This window comes from Hyperolius riggenbachi, chromosome 7 (assembly GCF_040937935.1).
Source record: "Hyperolius riggenbachi isolate aHypRig1 chromosome 7, aHypRig1.pri, whole genome shotgun sequence".
Taxonomy (NCBI): Eukaryota; Metazoa; Chordata; class Amphibia; order Anura; family Hyperoliidae; genus Hyperolius; species Hyperolius riggenbachi.
In genome coordinates this window covers 216,195,715-216,208,417 of record NC_090652.1, presented here as the reverse complement: position 1 = coordinate 216,208,417, position 12,703 = coordinate 216,195,715, and the positions used below count along the sequence as shown (strand labels likewise).

General features: G+C 43.8%; 1 protein-coding gene across 1 annotated transcript in view; it reads left to right on the top strand.

Moving 5' to 3' along the window:
* Positions 1 to 11,310, top strand: part of SLX9 (SLX9 ribosome biogenesis factor) — a 221,824-nt gene extending 210,514 nt beyond the window's left edge. Inside the window, exon 6 of the mRNA XM_068245217.1 lies at positions 10,915 to 11,310. Within this exon, the coding sequence (XP_068101318.1) occupies positions 10,915 to 11,035 (121 nt within the window). The 3' untranslated portion in view covers positions 11,036 to 11,310. The remainder of the gene's footprint in view (positions 1 to 10,914) is intronic.
* Positions 11,311 to 12,703: the final 1,393 nt, after the last annotated feature.

Sequence of the window (12,703 nt, the reverse complement as noted above, 5' to 3'; positions counted from 1 at the left end):
GATTCCTAATTAGTTTTTATAATTACTGGTTATAGCAATTGGTTATAGCTACATACAGCTGCTAGCTTCTGGGCAGAACTGTGAAAGTGTAGTCAGGGACACAAGAACAGGTAATGATTAGACCATGCGAGTTTTTATGCGTTTGTGTTTTTACTTAGCAGTGCTAAATAGTCGTTTTCAGCAAAGTGCATGCTGCGTTCCATCTTCTCCTCTGCGTTCCCTCCATGTCTAAAAATGGCCTCAGCACATCAAGTGACTCATTAGTATGCTTACCACACAGATTGGTTCTGCATTAATATTCCTTAAGATCTAACCAGAATTCACAATTGTTTCTAGGAATATCTTTCAGTGGGTTGCACGTGTTTAATGTCGTTTTTAATTCTATCTAATTCTATCCTTGCAAAGTACCATAAAAATAAGATTATATTTATGGATATGTTCAAGCTATTCATTTTGTCAGACTTTGCACTGTTTTTTGTGTGTGTGTGTGTGTGTGTGTGTGTGTGTGTGTGTGTGGGGGGGGGCTCTCTGTGAAAACATACAAAAAGTCATACAGAATGACTGACACCAGCTAAAAATGTTCAGTGTTGATGTTATTGAATCATTTAAGCTGGCCATACACTGGCCCGATTTGCGGCCGTTTAGACAGCAGATTCGATCACTGGGATCAATCTGCTGCCAATCGTTCGTGCTAAACGCACCCGCCGATCCGATTTCCTCCCGAAATCGGATCGGTCCGTCGATCGCGCTGTGCGGAAAAATACCGTCGATCGCCCGTGGGTAGGGAGCGCGTCGCTAGCGCCGGCCGATCCGATCAGGTATACATTACCTGACGCTGGCTCCCGGGCATCTTCTCCGCTCTGTTCCTGCTTCCATCCCAGCGTACATAAACTTCCTGTGTCACTGCAGTGACCAGGAAGTTCAAATAGAGGGCGCTCTATTTGAACTTCCTGGTCACGGAGTGACACAGTGTACGCTGGGATGCAGTGCGGAGTGCAGCGCGGAGAAGAGGACCCGGAGCCAGCTTTAGGTAATGTATACGGGGGGGGGGGGGGGCAGGCGGCAGGAGCAGCTCCACAGATTGTGATCGGTTTCAGGCTGAAACCGATTCACAATCTGTTTGCAGTAAAGGCAGCCATACGATCCCTCTCTGATCAGATTCGATCAGATAGGGATCTGTCAGCTGGTCGATCTAATGGCAAATCGACCAGTGTATGGCTACCTTAAACGTGGCTACCTTAAAGGGAAGGTTCACGGTACTAAAAAAAACAAACTGCACTCACCTGGGGCTTCTTCCAGCTCCTGGCAGTCGATCGGTGCCCTTGGCACAGCTCCTTTCCCTCCAGGCGTCCAGCGGTGAAGAAGCCGACCTCGCCAGGTCGGCTTCCAGGTCGGGAGGGTCGGCGCTCCACGGCGGGAGGGTCAGGTGGTGAAGAGACCTCATCGGGTCTCTACTGCGCAGGCGCAGAACTACTGTGCCTGCGCAGTAGAGACCCCATGACGTCACGTACATCACCTGACCCGCGCCGTGGAACGCACATGACGCCGACCCGGAAGCCTCTGCTTCTTCACCGCTGGACGCCTGGAGGGAGAGGAGCTGCGCCGAGGGCACCGATCGACTGCCAGGAGCTGGAAGAAGCCCCAGGTGAGTGCAGTTTTTCTTTTATTGCAACGCGGATCTTCCCTTTAAAGAGACTCAGAGATGACAGAAAGTACAGCTCTGATACTTACCCGAGGCTTCCTCCCGCCCCATAAACACATTTAATTCCTACGCCGTCCTCCCGCAGTCTGCCGTTCAGCCGCGGTGAGCTCCGTTACCAGGCTTAGTCAATGCCAGTCTCGCAAGCGCAGACCTCCTAGGCATGCACAATAGACCCGGACTGCCGTCACTGAGCCTGGTAACGGAGCTCACCACGACCGAACAGCAGACCGTGGGAGGATGGCGTGGGACTAAAGGTGGCCACACACCATACAATTTTTTAAATATCTGTTCAATTCAAGAATTGCAATAAATTTTTCTGACTGATTGTAACATTTCAGAAATATGACCAATGTACCACACACATGTTAAATTTTTCCCCAGTTATAATAAAAATGATTGGAAACGCTTGAGAAAATTGCTAGGATGTTTATTAATAAATTGACAATCTATACACACCATACAATGTTAAAGGAACCATCAGGCGATTTGACAAAAATCTGCTTTACTCACCTGGGGCTTTCTCCAGTCCCTTGCAGCCGACTGTCCCACGCGGTCACGTCCGCTCCCCGCCGCTGTCACCCGCATGGTGCAGAGGACGACCGCGAGGTCGCCCTTACTGCGTCTGCGTCAATCGCCGCTGTCAATCACGGCCACGCTGACCACGGCTTACTGCGCAGGCGCAGTAGTTCTGCGTCTACGCAGTAAGCCACGGAAAACGTGGCCATGATTGACAGCGGCCCTTGACGCAGGCGCAGTGAGGGCGCGTCCTCTGCACCGTGCGGCGACAGCGGGGCAGCAGCAGAGAACGGAAGTGACTGTGTGGGACAGTCAGCTGCAAGTGGCTGGAGAAAGCCCCAGGTGAGTAAAGCAGATTTTTGTCAAATCACCTGATGTTTCCTTTAAGAAAAATTTCCAGCATTCCGGATCGATAAAAATAAAACTGGGAATTCAATCGGATTGAATCGGATCGAATGGAAAAAAAAGCTTTCAATTTTTTTTTCGGGAGATCCGATCATATTTATTGAATTGCTGTAAAATCGGATCATTTTATTGTATCATGTGTGGCCACCTTTAGACATGTTAATGGGGCGGGAAGAAGCCTCTGAGCCTTTTTGAAGAGGAATGTTACAATATACAACTTAATTAAATTGCTCATTCTTAAAATTGTAATTTAACCACTTAAGCCTATCTGGACGAATATGTTCATCCAGATAGCGCGCACAGCACACTGACAGCGGCACAGCCTATCGCGCGTGCTCCCGCTGTTAGCCCCCCGATCAATGAATGGGAATATACTTCCCATTCATCGATCCCTGCCCCCCGCAGAAAAACCGAAGGTCTCTTAATAGAGACGGCGGTATTTCTGCTAAAAAAGGTTCCCTGTCCTCTTTCTACTTCCTGGAAGTGTAATCATACGCTTCCAGGACATTTTTGACTGTGGCCATCTTGTGGCCACATAGTAAACTACACCCACATGTATTTTTTTATAAATAAATAAATTCTATTACATTTAAAAATTAGCTGTTTACTTCCCACACCAAAAATGACCCAAATAAAATTTCTAATATAAAAAAAGAAAATTTACAATAAAAAAAAAACAACCTAAATAGTTACCTAAGGGTCTAAACGTTTTAAATATGCATGTCAAGAGAGTATGTTAATATAATTTTTTTAATTATAGGCTTGTAAATAGTGATGATCGCAAATTAAAAAAATGCTTCTTTATTTCCACATAAAATATCGGCGCCATAAATTGTGATAGGGACATAATTTAAACGGTGTAATAACCGGGACAAATGGGCAAATAAAATGCATGGGTTTTAATTACGGTAGCATGTATTAATGTAAAACTATAATGGCTAAAATAATGATTTTTTTTCCATTTCTTTCTTAATCTTCCTGTTAAAATGGATTTAAAATAAAATAATTCTTAGCAAAATGTATAGATCATTTCACTGTGATAAGTAGTGATAAAGTTATTGGCGAATGAATGGGATGTGAAAGTTGCTCAGGTGCAAAAAATGAACAACCCTGTGGGCTTAAGTGGTTAAAAAAAATATATACTGTCCCCCCAAAAGTGGGGAAAAAAGTCACTGCCTCTTATAGTCCAAATGCAGGGAGTTCCTGACCTATGAAAGCCTACTAATACAAATCTCCAACCCGCCACAGTGTCAGTCTCCCTGTACTGTGCCCATGCAGAGGAGGACACGGGGACAAACGGAGACACAAAAGGGCATAGAGGAGGACACAAGGAGGACAGAGGCGGACACGGGAGGAGAAAAGGGGGACATAGGAGGACACGGAGACACAAGCGGTACAAGGGGACATGAGGTACAAAGGGGGCATAATCCACAAGATGCCTCTTCATAATGGATGCACCAGGTTTAGTATATATTTTTTCCCCTGGTTTTTGTCCTTTAAACCTAGGTGTGTCTTATTGTCAGGAGCGTCTTGTAGTCCGAAAAATACAGTAATCTTACCCTGATTTACATTCTTAAATTTAACAAAGATACCGACATCTTTACTGCTGGCAAGGTGTGGAATGTTTGTTTTGACATCTGTAAAGTGAGCAGGAACATCACATGATCTTCCAGAATGCTGTGGGGGAGAAGGTTGCATGACATAATTCCCTGTTTTTAATTATCTGAAACAGCCACAATATTTGTAGTAGCCAAATACAGTGTGATATGTGGTCTAGTGTGGCTGTGTCTCAGGAATGGCAGTTTTTCATTTATGGGAAGAGGAATAATACATTACTAAAGCTTTGATAATTATGTGAATTGTCCAGCATGGTGTGGGTTGCCAGTTGACACATCAGCATCCATTCCCGTTTTTTATATTTTTTTTCGTTTGAAGGACCACTATCGTGAAAATTGCAAATTTTAAAATACATGGTAACACATACAAATATGAAGCATGTTTCTTCCAGAGTAAAATGAGCTATGAATTACTTCACTCCTATGTTGCTGTCACTTACATTAGTTAGTAGAAATGTAACGGAACTGACAGGTTTTTTACATAATCCATCTATTCATGGGGGATTCTCTGTATTTAACCACTTCGCCACTGAGGGGTTTTACCCCCTGACCACCAGAGCAATTTTCACCTTTCAGCGCTCCTTCCACTCATTCGTCTATAACTTTATTATTATTTATCGCAATGAAATGAACTATATCTTGTTTTTTCCGCCACCAATTAGGCTTTCTTTAGGTGGGACATTATGCCAAAAATTATTTTATTCTAAATGTGTTTTAATGGGAAAATAGGAAAAATGTGGGAAAAAAATTAATTATTTTTCAGTTTTCGGCCATTATAGTTTTTAAATAATGCATGCTACTGTAATTAAAACCTATGAAATGTATTTGCCCTTTTGTCCCGGTTATAAAACCATTTAAATTATGCCCCTATCACAATGTTTGGTGCCAATATTTTATTTGGAAAAAAATGCATTTTTTTTCAGTTTTGCGTCCATCCCTAATTACAAGCCCATAGTTTATAAAGTAACAGTGTTGTACCCTCCTGACATAAATATTTAAAAAGTTCAGTCCCTAAGGTAACTATTTATGTATTTTTTTTTTATTGTACATTTTTTAATTTTTTTTTTAATTACAAAAATAAAAAAAATTGGGAGTGTGGGAGGTAATGAGTTAATTTTTTGTGTAAAAGTAATTTATTTGTATGGGAAAAATGTTTAGGGTGTAGTTTTACTATTTGGCCACAAGATGGCCACAGTAACTTTTTGTTTTAATGCGACCTCCAAGCGTCCTTCCGGAAGCTTGGAGGAAGTACTTGGAGGCTGGGTAAGTGTGTGTTTTTCACAATGATCGCGCTGCCCATCGGAGAGCAGCGGATCATTGCGGGGCTTAGATCAACGAACGGGAATGGATTTTCCCGTTCATTGATCTCCGGGCGAGCGGGCGGCGGCGTGTTTACGAGCGGGAGCGCGGACAGCGGCGGGAATGCGGAAAGTACGGATTTCTCCGTCCCTGGGGGTTAAAGGATGGAAAAAGGGACGGAGAAATTTGTACGCGTGGGGGTAAAGTGGTTAATTTACTTTTTTACAAAAGCACTGTCTGGAAAGGATCTATACAAAGATGCAGGCCACCCATCTACCTGTTTGCACACTATTCTGTACTGAGCAACTGCCATTCAGTAAGTGCTTCTGAAAATAAAGAAAACCCTGAGACTCTTCCATGAGGAGATGGGCTAGTCCAAAACCTGTCGGTTTTGTCAGATTTATATTACCTACTGTAAGTGACAGCAACATAAGAGAAATGTAATTTATAGCACATTTTACTCTGGGAAAAATTACTTTTCTTATGTGTTTTCATGTATTTTTAATGTTACCATTTTTTACGATAGTGGACCTTTAAGCATTACTCCGGCTGTATTGCTTAGACTTTACTATTGCTATGTTAAAGGCGGGCACCCTAAAACTAGAAGAAAGTTATTTTCTTTAGCACAAGACATTCTCAGGCTTATATACTATGGTGCTGAGATTGCATAAGCAACCCTTTGGCTTAAGGTAGCGATTTTCATATGATGGCCAGATGAGACTTAAGGAGCACATACACTGTTCGATTTCAGCCATTGGTCGATCGATTCTATAGAATCGATCAATCGGAAATTTATTTGATCAATTCTATTGATCATTTGCGGCCGATTGTGATCGTTTTGATCTCTCTGACAGGATGGAAAATCTAGATCGATCTGGTGCTGGCAGCAGATCGATGGCCAAAAGAGTTGCATTGGATCTAATGGTCAAATAATGCATTTAGATAGATTTACAACAGATTTAATTCTAAAATCTATTGGAAATTAGTTCCTAGTGTGTGGCTCACATCAGATAGATTCCTGTCAGACTTGACAGGCATCTGACAGAAATCTATCTGATGGTCGAATCTGCTGCAAATCTATAAATGTATGGCCACCTTTAAACAATTTCTCCATAGCCTGCAATGTGGTCTGGATGTTCAGAGAAATGTGAACTTCCATGCACATCAGGAGAGAAGATCAGTGTTGAAGCTAATAGGGGTAAAGGTAGCCATACACTGGTCGATTTGCCATCAGATTCGACCAACAGACAGATCCCTCTCTGATCGAATCTGATCAGAGAGGGGATCGTATGGCTACCTTTACTGCAAACAGATTGCGAACCTATTGCAACCTGAAACCGTTCACAATCTGTTGTGGTGGTGGTGCTGCTGCCGCCGCTCCCACCCCCTCGACCACCCACATGCCCGCATACATTACCTGCTCCGCCGGCACGACTGCCCCCGGTCACGGCTGCTCCGTCTCCGCGCTGGTCTCCAGGTCCGGCATGCTTTACTTCTTCCTGCCTTGCAGGAAGTTTAAACAGTAGAGCGCCCTCTACTGTTTAAACTTCCTGCCGGGCAGGAGGAACTGAAGCATGCCGGAGACCAGACCGGAGACAGAGCAGCGGTGACCGGGGGCAGTCGCGCCGGCGGAGCAGGTGAAAAATGAGATTCGATCCCAGTGATCGAATCTGCTGTCGAAACGGCGGCAAATCGGTCAGTGTATGGCCAGCTTTAGTGTATGCCCATATACTTTAGCTCTTCATGACAGGGCATCACTACCAGGCCACTTGAACCATGTAATGTTAAAAGGTTTGCTATGGCAATGTCAAACACTTTTTTTTTTATTTTTCAGCCTTGTGCATGTACATGTGTGTGTAAAGTGAAAAATGAGGCGGAAAGGAAGCTAAAAATATCCTTTATCAAACTATGAGGGTTAGGTGGCAAGAATAGAGGAGAGACATGGATTTTAACATTGGCTTGTTTGTGTAAGATAGTTACAATCACCACAGTGTTGTATACAGGCTTCCTCCTGATAGTATATTACAGTGGTCCTTAAACTAAGGCCCGCGGGCCAAATACGGCCCCCCAAGGCATTTTCACTGGCCCCCAAACAGAAAATGTGTAACTTATAGATGTGGCCCACTGCACCTTTAAATATCGGTGGCCCACATATAGAATAGCAGTGCTGGCATCACCCATCCACATACTGTAGAAGCCAGCGAGCAGTCATTTGCTGGCTTCCAATTCTGCATCAGGAGACACTGCTGTCCAATTGGACAGCAGGTTATCACCTGAGTATACTTCACTGTCTGGTGCAAAAAGACGTTCTTCGGCCGTTGCATGACTGAATGGCTGCTGCTGGGAGTTCTCCTCCAGGCATGATTGGGGGAATCAATACCTAGACGCAATGTTTTTCAACATCATTTTATGTATGTTCTGGCCCCCCAGCAGTCTGAAGTATATTGACCCAGCCCTTGACCAAAAACGTTTGGGGACCCCTGGTATATTATGTATCCCACTTACCCAACTAGGCAAAGATTTAGTAGCCAAGGTAATACCAAAGTAACAAGGTTGAAATGTCCTTGTTTCATCAGGCTCCCCTTGCATGGCCACCATAAGTACCCTAGACTAGAGATAGGCAAGTGTTGTTGCCCTACCCCAGCCAAAGTGACAGCTGGGGGGGGGGGGGGGTGTACAGAGCAGGAGGTCTGATCTGTTACTTGGAGGCTGTCTGTTACCGGAGTCTTGGTGGGCAGACATGCTCCGCTGCAAGTTGGACACACCCACTAAAAGTTTTTGCCACCTGCTTCAGCTCCCTCCCTCCGCCCTGTTTCAATGCTTGCCCTATGCACTGTTTTCCCTAGATACATCACTGTGTGGCGTGTATTAATCAGGACTGGTGTGTCTCTGTGTACTGCTATTTAGTTAAGATTATAGGCCTATTCACGTTTCTTCCAGCTATGAAAATGCAGTAAGGGTTTTTCTGGACTTCAAACATTTTATGTAAACCTGTTGTAAACAATGAAAGTCTTTCTAATTCAGCTGCATACATTTGTAGATTAAAGGAGAACTGTAGTGAGAGGTATATGGAGGCTGCAATATTTGTTTCCATTTAAGCAACACTAGTTGCCTGGCAGCCCTGCTGGTCTATTTGGCTGAAGAAGTGTCTGAATCACACCAGAAACAAGTATGCAGCTAATCTTGTTGTGTCTGTCAAAATTGTCAGAAACACATGATCTGCTGTATGCTTGTTCAGGGCTATGGCTGAAAGTATTATGCTGGGCATACACGGAGTCTCCTTTTCCTTATCAATCGAGCCGCTGATGGCTCGATTGATAATATCCAACAGGTCCGATGACCAGCCGGATAGATTCCCCGCCGATCGGCGTGGGACGCGGCGGGGGTCGATCCGTCGGCTAATCAGCCGCCGTATCGACCCGTGTATGCCCAGCATTAGAGGCAGAGGATTAGCAGGATAGCCAGGCAACTGGTATTGCTTAAATGGAAACAAATATGGCAGCCTCCATATACCTCTCACTACAGTTCTCCTTTAAAGAGACACTGAAGCGAGAATTAATCTCGCTTCAGTGCTTATATTCAGCAGGGGCATGTGTGCCCCTGCTAAAACGACGCTATCCCGCAGCTAAACGGGGGTCCCTTACCCCCCAAATCCCCCCCCCTGCAAAATCTACGACCAACTTGGTCGTAGTTTTTGCTGCTGTTGAGGCAGGGCTAACGGCTGCAGCCCTGCCTCTCAGCGCCGTCTATCAGCGGCGCATCGCCGCCTCTCCCCTGCCCCTCTCAGCGAAGGAAGACTGAGAGGGGCGGGGGAGAGGCGGAGATATGTGCTGACAGATGCGCATGAGGCAGGGCTGCAGCCGTTAGCCCTGCCTCAATGCGGAAGAGATCCCCCGCTGCACGGAGGGGATTTGGGAGGTAAGGGATCCCCGTTCAGCCGCGGGATAGTGGCGTTTTAGCAGGGGCACACATGCCCCTGCTTGAATATAAGCACTGAAGCGAGATTTATTCTCGCTTCAGTGTCTCTTTAAGGCTTTTGCATGGATGGTGATTTTTATCTCATGTTATGTTTAGTTTTATGTATAGCATTATTGACCACCATATGCTAAGATTTCTATCGTCTCTTCCTGGAGAAAACATGTCTGAAACTACGGAGAGAATTTCTGGAATTCAAATATGCCTGCCCATGAACATGCGGGTGAATATAAACCTATGTAAAATACATGGTTTTTGCCTTGGGTATGGGACCGATGCATATAACGTATATACTTGAGTATTATCCAAAATCACCACCCTCCCTCCCTCTCTCATAGCATGTTCACTGGTGGTCTAGTGGCCACCTGCCCTCTGTCCCTATGTCTCCTTGCAGAATACAGGCAGTGGAGGAGGTGGAACAGCATCATAACTGATTCAGGGCCGGGCACACTTCACTGAGTCTCTGTGTCTTCCATTGCATTGGATTTGACCTCTATCTGACATGAAGGAAGACACAGAGCCCCAGTCCAGTGTGGGGACATGGGGAGAGAGGGTGGCTACCATACACCAGAGAACATACTATGGGAGAGGTAGGGTGGCTGCTAGACACCAGGAAACAAACTAAGGGGAAGGGAGGGGGACCACCAGACACCAGGTACATTGTATGGGGGAGGGAGGAGAGACTACTAGATGCCAGGTATGCTGTATGGGGGAGGGGGGCCACTAGACACCAGGTACATTGTATGGGGGAGGGAGGAGAGACTACTAGATGCCAGGTACGCTGTATGGGGGAGGGGGACCACTAGACACCAGGTATGCTGGATGTCTGGGTTTCTCAACTGTTGCGCTATCAAAAGCAATTCAAAGCACTCTTGGTGTGAACCAGCCCTCAGAAAAGGGAACTGTCTTTTATTTGGATTTTCCTTGTGTGTAACTGTGATTGCTACACGAGCGCTTTCTCGCCCTTTTGCGACTTGGAATTTGTTATACATTTTATTAATCATGTTACATTTATCACTGTAATTACTATGTCTATTAATTCTGTATTTTGTACCAGTGTCTATATTTGGTTTATACCATTGTCTGTATTATGTACTCCATGTTTCTTTACTTTGTATGGCGTCAAGCAATATGTTGGTCCTTTTTAATTCAATAATAATACTAATAACTTCTGTTACTATTTAAAAAAAATAGTTGCATGTCTCTTTGTGGAGAAAATAGTTTAAAGTCTGTTTCAGAAATCTGCTGTAATGTGTAGAGGTGAGAGATGAGTTGGCCTTTTGGTAAGACAAACCGTGGTAATCTAAGTATCTTGAGAACTATATATAGGTTAGAAAATATAATTTTTGTATTTTTATAATTGATAATGTAATAAACGTACACCTTTACTGTTTATTTTAGGGAGGAAGAAGTTTCCCGTGTCCAGGAGTTGATCAAAAACCCTTCCTACAAAGCCAATCCCTTGTCTGCCGTGTCTGAGCATCTGATGAAACGTATGAAAACTGAACAAGGACTTCTATAAACCCTGGATGGGGCCACTTAGTGTGTCGAAACCATGAACATGATAGAGACCAGACCTGCTCCAAAGAGAGGAACCCATTACTGCAAATCATACAAGCCAAACTTTTCCACCAACTGGGCTAACACTGAACACTTGTATTTGTACTGTCAGAGAAATCTGGAAGTTACCCAATATAAGTAGTTTTTTTAACTATTATTACCTCTTCAAAAAGGTTTGTGATAATATGTATCTCCTTTTAAGATGGACATATACAGTAAAAAGAACTCGAACAGCAAGTCCTGCTTCAGAAGATAAGTAATTTATCATATTGACAGACATATAATAGTACCACCAGCTGTTAAGACACCATTGTCCAAGTTCATTATTAGGCGTCTAAGATCATTTAAACAACCAACACAAAATCATACTACAGGTACTCTATTCACCCCCTACCTAGTACACCGTTGGTCCTTATGCACAGCTGTACTTTCATGCATGTGACATTTCCCAGTAATTAAGAACGTTTGCTAGAACTTCATATAAACATGACACTCCAATGGTTGATCATTTTTTATCTTGTGCAATGTTTTTTGACCTTCATCTTCTGTACATGGTGAGCGTTACAGATTTCTGAATCCTACATTGTGCTAGAAGTGAGAAAACATGCCTTATATATAAATGTGGCAGAAGTAAGGACAAGCTCTTTACATCTCAATCATGGATTGTGGCAGAAAGGAGTACCTGCAATGATGCTTCTAACAACTGTTCCTGATTTACAAACACACAAACCTTACACTCAGTTAACCTGGAGGTTTGTGGTTTCATTTCTCACCTGATATGAACTTGTGCTTGGAATAAAGTTGTAAAGCTAGACTAAACAATTGTGATTGGCTACGATGTGACACCTGTAAACCCATGTATTTTTCTTGCATATTGGGAGCACTAATGCCTGTTACACGCAATGCAATTCCCTATCAGATTCATGGTCAAAATGATAATTTCTAACAGGTCCAATCTGATATGCAATCATGTTTTTTTTCTGATTGATTTTGTGAAGAAGTGATCTGAAGACCGATCAGAAAAACGATTGGAGATTAGATTGGACCTGCTTGAAATTATTGATTCGACCGCCAATCTGACGGGAAATTGCAGTATGTGTACCAAGCATACGTTCCAAGTTCTTGCTAATCTCCTGTTTGTCCTAGGGCTGTGGAGTCGGCACAAAAATCCACCGACTCCAACTCCTCAGTTTAGGATTCCACCGACTCCGACTCCTCTAATTTGCATATTACAAACTTGTTGATTGAAAGTATGTAACATGAAATTCGTCTCTTAACTGCCAACGCTTAGGAATTTTAAAAGACAACTTAAGTGAGAAGGATATGGAGACTGCCATATTTATTCCCTTTAGTCATAGACTAAAACTAGTCCTTCGTAAGAGTACTTGTAGAAGGTACAGACCAGAACAAAGAACATCTATCAGGCCCTAGGCAATGTAACTGTGGGTACATGTAAGAGTGATGTGCAGGTACTCTGCAGGGGAATAAGGAGATTCTTCCTCTATTACACATTCTTCATGCACAATCTGAACCAGGTTTATGGGTGGTAGAAAACACCTCTGTGTTCAATGTGCACAACATTCTCAGTGGATTCCCTGCAGCTCTGTGGAGAGTGCATATGTAGAGTATA